Below are 11,454 nucleotides of genomic sequence, written 5' to 3' on the forward strand. Positions count from 1 at the left end.
CGCCCCGACGCGCTCGTACAGGGGTTCCAGCCTGCCGTCCAGGTAGCCGGCCGCCGAGCAGCCGTAGCCGGGCGGGGGGCCGTGCGCCCCTCCGGGCATGACGGCGCCGCCGGGGCCCACGGGGGCGCCCGGGTAGTCAAAGTCGCCGCCGCCTCCTGCAGGGGCCGCGGCCGCCTTGGCCTTCTCCTGCTGCCGGCTGTGCTGGAACAGGTCGGCCAGGAACTCGTCGTTGAAGGCGGCCGGGTCGATGTAGGCGCTGATGTCGATGGACGTCTCGTGTTCGCAGATGCCGCCCAGCGGCTCCGGGGCGGCAGGTGGGGCTGGGGGCTGCGCGGGACCCGCGCCCCGGAGAAAGCCGAAAGCGGCGCTGCTGGGCGCGTGCGGGGGGCTCTGGAGGTGGCTGCTCATCGGGGGCCGCGGCTCCGCCTCGTAGAAGTCGGCCGACTCCATGGGGGAGCTAAAGTCCTCCCGGCATGGCGAGCCTCGGCGGCCTCCAGCCTGCGCGGGGCGCCGCTGCTGCCGCCGCCCACCCGGAGGCCTTACTCGCTCGCGCCCGCTCGGCTCCCGGTCGCGAATGGCCAGGCCCGCGCGGGCCCCGCATTTATACCGGGTTGGTGGTCGCCCTCTAGTGTCCAAACCCGCCGTGGACCTTCGGCGACGACGGAGCAGTACCTCCTGGGTCTTAGCGCCTACGGTCTGCAGAGGGCGGCGAGTGAGGCTAGAGCGCAGCGCTGGCGGGGAGGGGCCGCGGTGCAACGCCCACTACCTCCTGCGCCGCCAGCCGAACCACGACCTGCGCGCGGTGCCCCACCCTCGGCAGAGTTGTTGTCCCCGCGCACACGTGGTCGGTGGCAGGGCCCCCTCCTCTAGCCTCCGCAGGGCACCCAACTCCAGCAAACGGTCGGGGAGTCCGGGAGCACCCAGGCGCCGCGCAGGGGGGTGGGATTGGTTGGGGGTGAGTGGGCAAGTCTTCGTCTCTGAGCTTCTCTGGCGCAGACTCGCTTTAAAAGCTAGAACTAGTCCTGTCCGGGTCCGGGCTCTCCGGAAGGCGGCGGCGTAGAGAAGGGGTGGGGGGCAGTTTGGGACGTGCGGCCCAGCGCACACTGCCGCGTGGAGAGGCCGAGGGCAGAGGCCCGGAGCGCGGGGATTTTGCGACTCTCTCTGATCTCCAGGCGTCCTCACCGACTCCGCGCAAAAGTACCTCTCCCCCGCTCCGCCCCTCCCAGTACTCCGGGGTCCCACGGCCCCGCAGTGCAGGGCGCTAGGACCCCGCGGGGAGCGGAGGGAAGGAGAGGCGGCCGCGGCCGGGCTCAGGAGCCGGCTGGTCCACCCGCCTGGGCTGGAAAACCTTTTCTTTTCGATTACTTCTCCTAGCTGGAGCTCTAGGTGTTGCTAGGTACACGGAGTTGGCGCTGCTACCCGGCGCGGGGCCGCTAACTTTTTCCTGCGGGACGGGCCGAACTGGATTCCCCGGCTGGGGTGCCGGGGCGAGGGGCGACGCACAGAGGGAAGAGGCGAATTTGACTCCCAGTCGGGGATCCCGAAGCGGGGCCGGCGGTCAACGGAGTTGGAATCCACAGCCTTCTCCCCTACGCCCCATTCAGGTGCTCTCCAAGGCGGGAGCAGGGGTGTCGAGGGAGCCGGGGCCTCCGAGTCTCTGCGGCCCAGGGTCCGAGCACCTAATGAGAGAACCCTGCAGGGTGGTTCGCGGGGCTCTGGGCCCCCGGGATCCTGGGGAACAAGGCGCTCCAGCCCCGGTGACCCCTGGGCGCCACGCCGCCTCCGCACTCGCTGCTGCCGGAGGAAGGGGTTCAAGGCAGCGCTTTCCCCAGCCACGTGGCGCCTCGCGCGTTCTACTTCGGGATCGCGGGGACAGCCGGCTCCCAAGGGGCCTCGTGGGCCCGCAAGTCGCTCACGCCTGTACCCCCCACTGCCCCTTACCCCCCACTGCCCCTAAGTGCCCTGAAGCCCAACGCCGCCTGGATGCTGTTTGGAAGTTTGCCTGCTTGAGAATCGCGGGGCTGCGCTGGTCAAGACCCCTCCCGGACAGCGGCCTTCAAAAGGCTGGCAAGACGCCACAACCGGCCCAGGAGCCCTCAAGGAGGCGCAGCGTAAAAGCAAGGCCCGGGGAGGCTGAACTTCCACTGTGGTCACATTAAAGGGGCAACCTCGTCTCGGGGAACGCATCCTGTGCTTTAATCAAGTTCCTATTCAACGTATTCCCAATGATTAATGGCTCAACTGCGTCATGCTTTGGTCCAGAGCTTGATGCTTTTGGACTGGAGTAAAAGTAGATACATTAAATAAATAGCCTATGTGAGCTGGGCAGCTACTCTCTGGACCCGGGTGTAGGGCCATTTATACACCATGCACCTGTGGAGACCTGGAGGGAAACCCAAAGACATGGCATTGGGATTTTCACTTTTGCTGCAGTGCTAAAAATAACAGTCTGCTCCAGTGCAGGAACAAAGAAAGGGCTACGGAAAGTGACCTGTTCTAGCGTGTACACCTGCTCTCCTGTGCAGGCAGCAGGAAGGTCTCCTCTTAGGATCTGAGGAAACTGCAGAGGCTCCTGGGGCTGGGGAAATATTGGAATAAGGCCTTGTCCAGCCTGCAGCTACAGGTCCTCCCATAGCAGAAGCAGAAAGCTCCCCACGAGGCCAGCTCTGTGCAAGGTGCCTAGTGCCCAGAGGTGAGTGAGAAGTGGCCCCTGCCTTCTCGGAGCTCTGGGCACAGCTGGGGAGACAGACAGGTTATCACACAAAACCTGCTGAGAGACAAGGGCCTCCTCACAGAGGAGGTGATGCTGAAGGAGCAGGAAATGGAACTGGGTAGAGGCATGGAGTCCATTAATTCATCAAATGTCTGTTAGGAGACACAAATGCAGATGAAGGATGAATGTGCTGTGACAAAGGGATGTCCTGCTCTAGCAAATATGGCTTTGGAGGAGGGTGTAACCAACTTCGTCTGGGGAGGTGCTATGGGCTAAATTGTGTCCTCCTCAAATTCATATGTTGAAGCCATGACCCCTAACATAACTATATTTGGAGATGGATTTTTCAGGAGGTAATTAAGGTTCAAAAAAGTCATAAGGATGGGGTCCTAATCTGATTAGGATTGGTGGGCTTATAGAAAGAGGACAAGAGGGAGATTCTTTCTTCTTCTGCCCCATGTGAGGACATAGGGAGAAGGTGGCATCTGCAAGTCAGGAAGGGAGCCCTCACAAGAACCTGACCATGCTGGCACCCTAATCTCAGACTTCCAGCCTCCAGAACTGCGAGAAAACTCATTTCTGTTGTTTAAGCACCCAGTCTGTGGCATTTTGTTATGGCAGCTTGAGCTGACTGAGATAGGAGGTTGGAGAGGGCTTCATGCAGGAGTAGGCCTTTGAGCCCCAGCTTGAAGGATGAGCAGGAATTTGCTAGAAGGATAGGTGCAGTTTGCGGAATGGCAGGTGCAAAGGTGGAGCAGCTGCAAGTGCAAGGCATGTTCTGGTAACAAAGGACAAGGTGTTTGACAGGCTGGAGCGCAGGGATTGCTGAGGAGGGGCCTAGATAAGGCTGGATCCACAGACAGGGCTTGGTTCATGGCCAAGGCGGCTCCAGGTGAAGGAGAGAGAGCCTCTCAGGCTTTTGCCATCCAGCTTTTAGCAGGGGAGTGCTGTGATCCAATTTGGGTTCCTGAAAGGCCACTCTGGTAGGGGCTGGAGAGGGGAGGGTGGATCAGATGAGAAGCAGTGGAGGTCTGAGGCCCCAGGATCGGGGACAGAGGGCAGGGATGGGTTTGAACGAGATGTCAGGACTTGGGAGTCTGGGTGGGGGCTGAATGCCTGGCTTCTGGCTGGGGTCACCATCCCCCAACATATGTGATGCAGGGAAAGTAGAGGGTCCCCTCCAAGCCCCTGGGGGTCATGGGGTCTCACCACCCACAGGACACCCCCTGTGTGATTTGCGATTCTGGAGAAGAGGACCTCGACCCAAGAACAGCCGCCAGGATCCACCTCCACAGTCTAGTCTTTCCTTTGAGGTCCAAGAGAACACCTTGGGGTGAGGAGGAAGCGGGTTAGAGGGCAAGTAGTGGGTTTGTGTGTGGGCTGCGCAGGGGTGAGGGAGAATCCTGGGGGCTTCTAAGCCGTGAAACAAGAATGGGCTGCAGAACCTGGGGGAGACCCCAGGGTTGGTGGAGCCACTTTCCCTGGGAGGTGCCCACGGCTGGAAGGGGGCTGTGGCCTGATAGGACACGTGGGCAGCCAGCGTTCGGCTGGGATCACTTGGGAGGGAAATGGCTCTGTGGCTCACGCTCTGTTGAGACAGAGGCAGTAAAAAAAGAAGCTCGTAAATCTGACCACCTTTACGATCCTCCTGCTTCGTCTTAATTGATGGCACTTGGCCATGCTTGAGGAGTGAACACAGGGAGAGCTTTCTCCTAAGCCCTGGCCTCAGTGCGCTTGGCAGGGGGGCATGGGGCAGGGACCCCCAGCTCCGAGGCCACCAGCTCAGCCAGCCTGACTTCTGCCACTGCAGGAGCCCGGGGAGAGGAGAAGGCATGCTCTGGCTCTACTTTTTTTTTTTTTACATCTTTATTGGAGTATAATTGCTTTACAATGGTGTGTTAGTTTCTGCTTTATAACAAAGTGAATCTTTTTGACAAAGGAGAAAATCAGCCACAGAAGTGAAAATGCATTTCGTAGGTGTGAATTATGCCCCAGACAGCTGGGGAGAGAAGGCTGCTGAGCCCGGCGGGCAGGCCAGGTGGGGAGCGAGTGGCGGGGGGGCGGGGGGAGTCCTCCCCTCCGTGAATTGTGGTCCTGAGTTTGGAGTGCTCTGGAATGGAGCCTAGTTCCAGAGTCGTTCACAATGCTAACCATTTTGAGAAGACAGAGCGAGGAAGTTTTTATTTTACTTTGATTCAACCTTCCTAATGCAACGCATCCAAGAGATTAGTACCTACGTTTGAAAATCAATTGAATTCTGAAGAACAAAGCTGGAATGAACCCTTCTGATTTAGTTTCTAACTTTATCTACAGCTAAATGGATGTAGGATTGGTCACTCCAAAGCAGGACTAGTTAAGGTAATTAGTAAGGGCGGATTAAGATAAAAGACAAGTACTATATTTTCAGTCACGGTTTGCCCTCTGGCTAATATAGGATATCTAATAGTGATTCAATAAAATACTCTGAGACCTTCCTAAAACTTAGACAAACAAAACAAAACACCGGTTACTTTTTTTTTTTTTTTTTGCGATTCGCGGGCCTCTCACTGCCGCGGCCTCTCCCACCGCGGGGCACAGGCTCCGGACGGGCAGGCCCAGCGGCCATGGCTCACGCGGCACGTGGGATCCTCCCAGACCGGGGCACGAACCCGTGTCCCCCGCATCGGCAGGCGGACCCTCAACCACTGCGCCACCGGGGAAGCCCCCGGTTACTTTTTGTCAATACAAATGCACTGGCTAGTGAGTTTTATACTAATTTGTCTTATGCTTTAGGTATTGACAGGTAAAGCATATGAACTCAGTGGACAGTCAACCAAGAGTCTAGTGTTCCTTACGAACAGATTCTGGGTACTTGGAGAAGACATTCTTATTACCCTTAGATTACGTGTTCTGTCTCACAGGAGGTCCGGTGGTGTGTGTGGGCTTCCTCAGACCTGTTAAAACCCCTACTTCAACATTCGCTAGGGTGACCTTGGGAAAGTTATTGAATTTCTCTGAGCCTTTGTTTTCTCTTCTGTAAATTGGGGGCGATACTTCACTGTAGTGCATTCTCAGCTTGTTCTAGGACAAAGCACTGAGAAGTCACACGGAATGTTACAAGGCATAATTAATTCTGTCACCATGAGCTAGAAGTGATTTAACTGTTAGGAAAGATGACTATATACGTATATGTATGTATACCATATGAAATCACAACCATGAATACTTAGGTCCATAAAAAATCCACACTGTCAGATTCAGCTGTTTCCAGTTTTCTCTCAGTTTTCATCTACTCTGAATGTGTATGGGGTTTGTTATGTTTTCCGTTTGTGTGCTTGCAGCTGCTGGCAGATTTTAGAAAGAGAAAAGTTGAGTCAAAATAAGATTCAGAAAGTTCTATCCATTATCTTAATTTTACTTAGCGAATTGGGAAAAGTCCTTTATGTTGGTAAACCCATTTGGTAGATAACGGATCCCAGAACTAGCCATTGAGCATTTGGGGAACACTGCAGAAAGCAAGCTGCAGTGGATGTGGGTGGGCCCACCACCCCATATTTTTGTGGGATCCGGAACAAGATTACAAATGGCAGCCCCCATACCATCTGTTTAAGCATTAAAAGTTATCAATCAAATGAAGAAACTGTTAGATAAAATATGTTCTACCTTTCTGACTTGACAAATAAAGCTTCACAACGTCCTAGAAGGCCAGATTTAAATTTAGAACTGGATTCTGAGACACGGTGGTGCCGGGAGAGCCAGTCACCCCCTTCTCTTCCCACCCCTTGTGCCATCCCCCACCAGAAGGTCCTTAGTCAGCGGGGTGTAGATTCCCAGCACAGGACTCCAGCATTACCCATAATCCCCGAAAATTGCCCTCCTCCCGTCACCCCTTGATCTAGGGGTGTGCACACTGCCAAGTGGCTGGAAAAGCGGCCCGTGAGGGCCCAGGCAGCTGGCTCTGGGCTGTTTGGGCAGGAAATTCCTTGGCCTGTAGGGTCCTCACACAGAGGGAAGGGAAAAGCCAGAGGAGGGCATGAGTGGGTCCCTCTAATGTCGGGGGTCCAGCTTGAGGGTCCCTCTCAGGGGCCCCCATACCTGAGTTGAAGGATGATACGGGGGATCCACCAGGCAGGGTCTCAGCACCCTGGTGGGGCAGGCACCCATTCAGTGCAAACAGGAGGGTGTGATACCACTGCTTCTGGCCTTGTCAGGAGGCCCCAGGCCCTGCTTCTGTGTGAGGACGTGTCAGTCAGCAGTAATCCCAAAGCTGTATCCCAGTTCACGGCTTCTCTCCATCTCACTGCAGACATCCTGGTCCCACACTCTCTCACCTGGACCACACAGCAGGCCTCTAAGCATGTCCTCGCTGCCCTCCTTGCTCCTTGCCCCCCAGCTCTCCCCCACGGAGCAGCCTAAGTTACCCTTTAAACATGCAGTTGGGTCATGACACTCACCTCCTTCACCCTCCCGTGACCGCCCGTCGCGTGTGGAAGAGGACGTGCGGCATCTCGGCCTGACCCCAGGGCCCTGCAAGGCTTGGCCCTCACCTCTCCTTACACCTCAGACCCTCCCTGGCTGCCCACCGGGCCCCCAGCCTCGGGGCACTGCACTCTGCTCTGCCGGCGCCCTGGAATGATCTTCCCAGATGTTGGCAAGACTCCTTCCTTCCCGTCATTTGAGCCTCACCTTCTCCAAGAGGTTCCTCTTAGGTACGCGTTGCACACGAGCCACCTCTCCCATCACTCATTAGGCCATTGTGCGTTTTACTTTATCCTCCTGGAAAATGGTCTTGTTTACTCATTTGACTTGTTCCCTGTCTGGCTTCCCCCACTTAGAATGCCAGCTCCACAAAGACTGGACCTTGTCTGTCCTGTTCTGCCTATTCCCAGAGCTAGAACAGGCCTTGGCATATGGTAGCGCCTCAAATATTTGTTGAATGAACACAGAATGGATTCTATTCAGGAAAACTGCTACCCGGCCACCCTCCCAGAATTCAGTTTGTCCCCGAAGCCTAGGAGGGCAGCTCAAGGGTGGGCCCAAAGGATGCTGGGGAAGACCCGACCCCCCTGGGTCACGGCTGCCCAGGGCAGACCCATCCTGAAGCTGTGCCAGACAAGAGTGCCAGGGCTTGGAGAGTCTGCTTAGTGCCTCTGAGCTGACTCGGAGGAAGCCTCCTTCAGGCACATGCAGCCCCCAGGGGTCAGGCTGAGCAGAAAGTTGGGAGGAAAAAGGGTTCCTTTCTCTGGAGAGATGCAGCCAGGCCAGGACACAAGGCCTGGTGAGTGGAGGCCTCCTGTGTCGGAGTCGTTTGTGTAGTGCAAACTTTTCAGCCCTGCATGATGACCCTGGAGCTCTCCCTCCACCTTGGCTCCAGAGCACCTGCTATCTGTAGGGCACTGCTGGGAGGGGGCCCCAGGAGAGCAAGACAGTCCTTGGAGGTGACTGGACATCAGATCCACCTGGGAGAACAGGCCGGCCTCCTGCAGGCCCACGCAGGAGTCAGGGGCTGATCCAGGGTGTAGACCAGACAACCCCACTTCTCGAGAGATGGGGTGAGGCTCCTTGGAGCCCACTTCCGTGCACCCACCGTTTTGACCCCATTCTTTCTCTTTGCTGATTCCAAGGACTTATGAAAAGTGCATCTTAAAAAACATAACGCCTTAAATTAGGTGAGAAGACAAATCTTTTGAAAATCAAAATGAGTATTTAGGGGCTGGCTTGTGAAGGCCTCAGTTGGAGCCCTTTTTCCTTGGGATTAGCAACCCCTTCCAGTCTAAGCCCCCCCAAGTATGTATAAAACGTCCCCCAGGTGCAGACACTGGAGCTACAGGAGGAATGATTTGCATACAGTGAACTATTTGATAGGTCTCCAAAGGCCTTATCTGTTCTAGCCCATTAGCTGGGGCTGGATTACTCCCAAAGAAAGCCCTATCTGTGGTGATATACTGTCAAATTACAGAGTTAAAAAACTGATTTTCAAAAGTTACCATTCTTGACATCCAAGATTAATCCTTTACTGAAAAAAAATCAAGTTACAGAACAGCATGTAGCTTCCACTTTTTGAGGAAAAAATTATTTAAATACATATTGTTGGTGTATGGAAAGCAGTTAGGAGGAATACACACCAAACTGTTAACAGGGGGGCTGCCTTGGTAGGAAGAGAGATAACTTGTACTTTTAAATTTACACACTTATGTATATTGGACTTTTAAAAACAGATGAGTATATATTTATGGCTTTTATAATTTTATAAACTATAAAAATATTTTGTCACGTACATTTTATACTTTTATAATTTTTATAGTTTTATAAACTATAAAATGTTTTAAAGTCACTTTGATTTACTCTGCAAACATGTAATGCCCTAATAGATAGCATAGTTTTGTAAATTACTTCAAAATGCTTTTTAATGAGCATACTTTCCAAATGAAAAAAATCTGGAAACGTGCTCTAAGAATGAATTGTTCCTGATTTATGAATTTGCTCATCTGAAGAACCACACCTAGTTATAAACACAGAATCACATCTAGCTCTACATTTAACAAGTCATCTTTACTTTTTTTTTTGCTGATAATTCATTTCAACTTTTATTCTTTCTTTTTTACTTTTTTTTTTATTGGAGTATAGTTAATTAGCAATGCTGTGATAGTTTCAGGTGTACAGCAAGGTGATTCACTTATACATAGACATTCTGTTTCAAATTCTTTTCCCATTTAGGTTGTTACATAATAAGGGCATCTTTACTTAAAATGAGGAAAGCTCATTTATTTTAGAAATTATAATATATAATTTATATATAAAGAACTTCTACAAATCAATATGAAAAAGAATCACAGTCCAAAGGAAAATGGGCATGGTCAGAGAGTTTATTTAAAAAAAAAAAACAGTAAGTGCAAATGGATTTTAAACATGTTTAAAAGTGCTAATACTCCGAATAAAAAGTATACATTAAAACTACACCAGTAGGATAGGTGTAATGTGCTGTACTGATAAATGGGTAGGGCAAACAGGTAGGATTGTATATTGATTAATACAATCTCTTTGGAGGCCAAGTTAGCAACGCCTATCTAATTTGAAAGTGTTATTAACCTTTCACCTAGTAATCCCACTTACAGAAATTTAATCTCATGAACTCTCATATGTGCACAAAGAGGTACATACATGGATATTGACCGAAACATTGCTCAGAGTCGCGAAAGACTGGAAACAATGGAATGTCTGTCTATTAATATAAGACTGGTTAAATAACCGTGGAATAGCTGGTTAATAATCCTCTGTATCTCTGTTAAGAAGGAAAATCTGTCTATGAACACATAGAGCTCTGATATATTCATTCATATATACATATGCGTAAAATACACTTGCACGCATGTGTATATGAATATATATTATACATATACATATACACCCAGTGCAGTAAATGTGCTTCCATTAGTGTAAAAAGAAGGAGGGTCTACATATATGCTGTCTTTGTCTAGAACATCTCAGGAAGGGAACATAAGCAGGGAAACTAGAGAGGAAATTGCAAATGGGTGAGAATTTTTATTATACATAAAGATATATAGAAGAATTAAGCAATAATTAAATAATAAGGAATTGGGATTGCTCCAAAAATCCCAAATCATATGACTGCTGAGTAGACCCTGACAACGCTAGCCTTAGGATAATGAGACAGGGATTTAGTTTAGTTTTCATATACTTGAACAGGAATAAATGACCATAAAAGCCCAAACAATACTTTATTTTCATTTTTGTCACCAAGAAAATCTATAAACCAGTCAGTTACAGTAAAACTCTTTTATTCAACATGCGCCCATTTCCCCCAACTATGGAACTGAGTTTCCTGTCCATATTGATTTAGTAGTTCAGGGACTGCAGGCGGGCAGGGTTATCCCTTCCCATCCCTCCAACTGGTTTCGTCTCTACCATTTTCAGTCAAAATTCCAAAGGTCACTTGAAAAGCACATAACACACTAAGCTTTCCAGACACTCCCTTTTGGTTAGATAACCCTCCAAGGCCCAGATCCCAATGTAGAGTCCTAGGAACCAGGGCAGCACTGTTATAAATCCTTGTCTACTTGGTCAAAAATTGGAGGTGACACTGAACAAATTGAAAGTTTCAACAAGTATATCTTTAGAATGCAATTTTTATTATAATAACTAGAAAATCTAGCTTACATTCCAAATGCCGTCATTTTATCATAGTCAAGGTGCAATAACAGTTAAACGAAAACCAGCATGAGTCATGCTCGCATAAAACCGTCTACTTGCAGAGTTTGGCTTTTCTCTAAACGGGGAAAACTCAAAGTCAGGCAGCATAGAAAGGGGTTGTTCGGTCCTCTTGCTGGGAGAAATTATTTTAAGAAAAGCAGGTCACACGGACTCTGCCCAATGGCTCACTGACATGGAATGTGCACATCCGTTGAACTCTTTGGTTGCCCATCCTCCTTCGCGGCTGGGATGAGGCACGAGAGGAAGGATCTGACAACACACACGCTGGTGAGAGCCATCAGGGCATCAATGAAAGGTATAAGGAGCAGGTGCTGCTGGGCTTCACTCTGGGGAGGGCGGCCAAGAGACAGCCAGTGTCCGGGGTGCTGTGGGCATTGTAAGCAGCTGCACTTAAAGCTGGCCCCCATACCGGACCCTCGGGCCCTCCTAGAGATGTTGCCAACTACCCAACATCCTCTTGAGCTCTTCTTGGACTTCATTCTTGTTAACTAGGGTGGATTCTGTTGGTTATGCCCAGCTGGGATAAGCCT

The 11,454-nt window shown here is 51.3% G+C and overlaps 1 protein-coding gene across 1 annotated transcript in view; it reads right to left on the reverse strand.

Annotated features, from left to right (window-relative positions):
* The window catches only part of CEBPA (CCAAT enhancer binding protein alpha), a 1,126-nt gene extending 567 nt beyond the window's left edge, over positions 1 to 559 (reverse strand). The window contains exon 1 of the mRNA XM_007471092.1: positions 4 to 559. Within this exon, the coding sequence (XP_007471154.1) occupies positions 4 to 450 (447 nt within the window). The 5' untranslated portion in view covers positions 451 to 559. The remainder of the gene's footprint in view (positions 1 to 3) is intronic.
* Positions 560 to 11,454: the final 10,895 nt, after the last annotated feature.

The sequence above is a fragment of the Lipotes vexillifer genome, unplaced genomic scaffold, assembly GCF_000442215.2.
Source record: "Lipotes vexillifer unplaced genomic scaffold, Lipotes_vexillifer_v1.1 scaffold182, whole genome shotgun sequence".
In the NCBI taxonomy this organism is placed as follows: domain Eukaryota; kingdom Metazoa; phylum Chordata; class Mammalia; order Artiodactyla; family Lipotidae; genus Lipotes; species Lipotes vexillifer.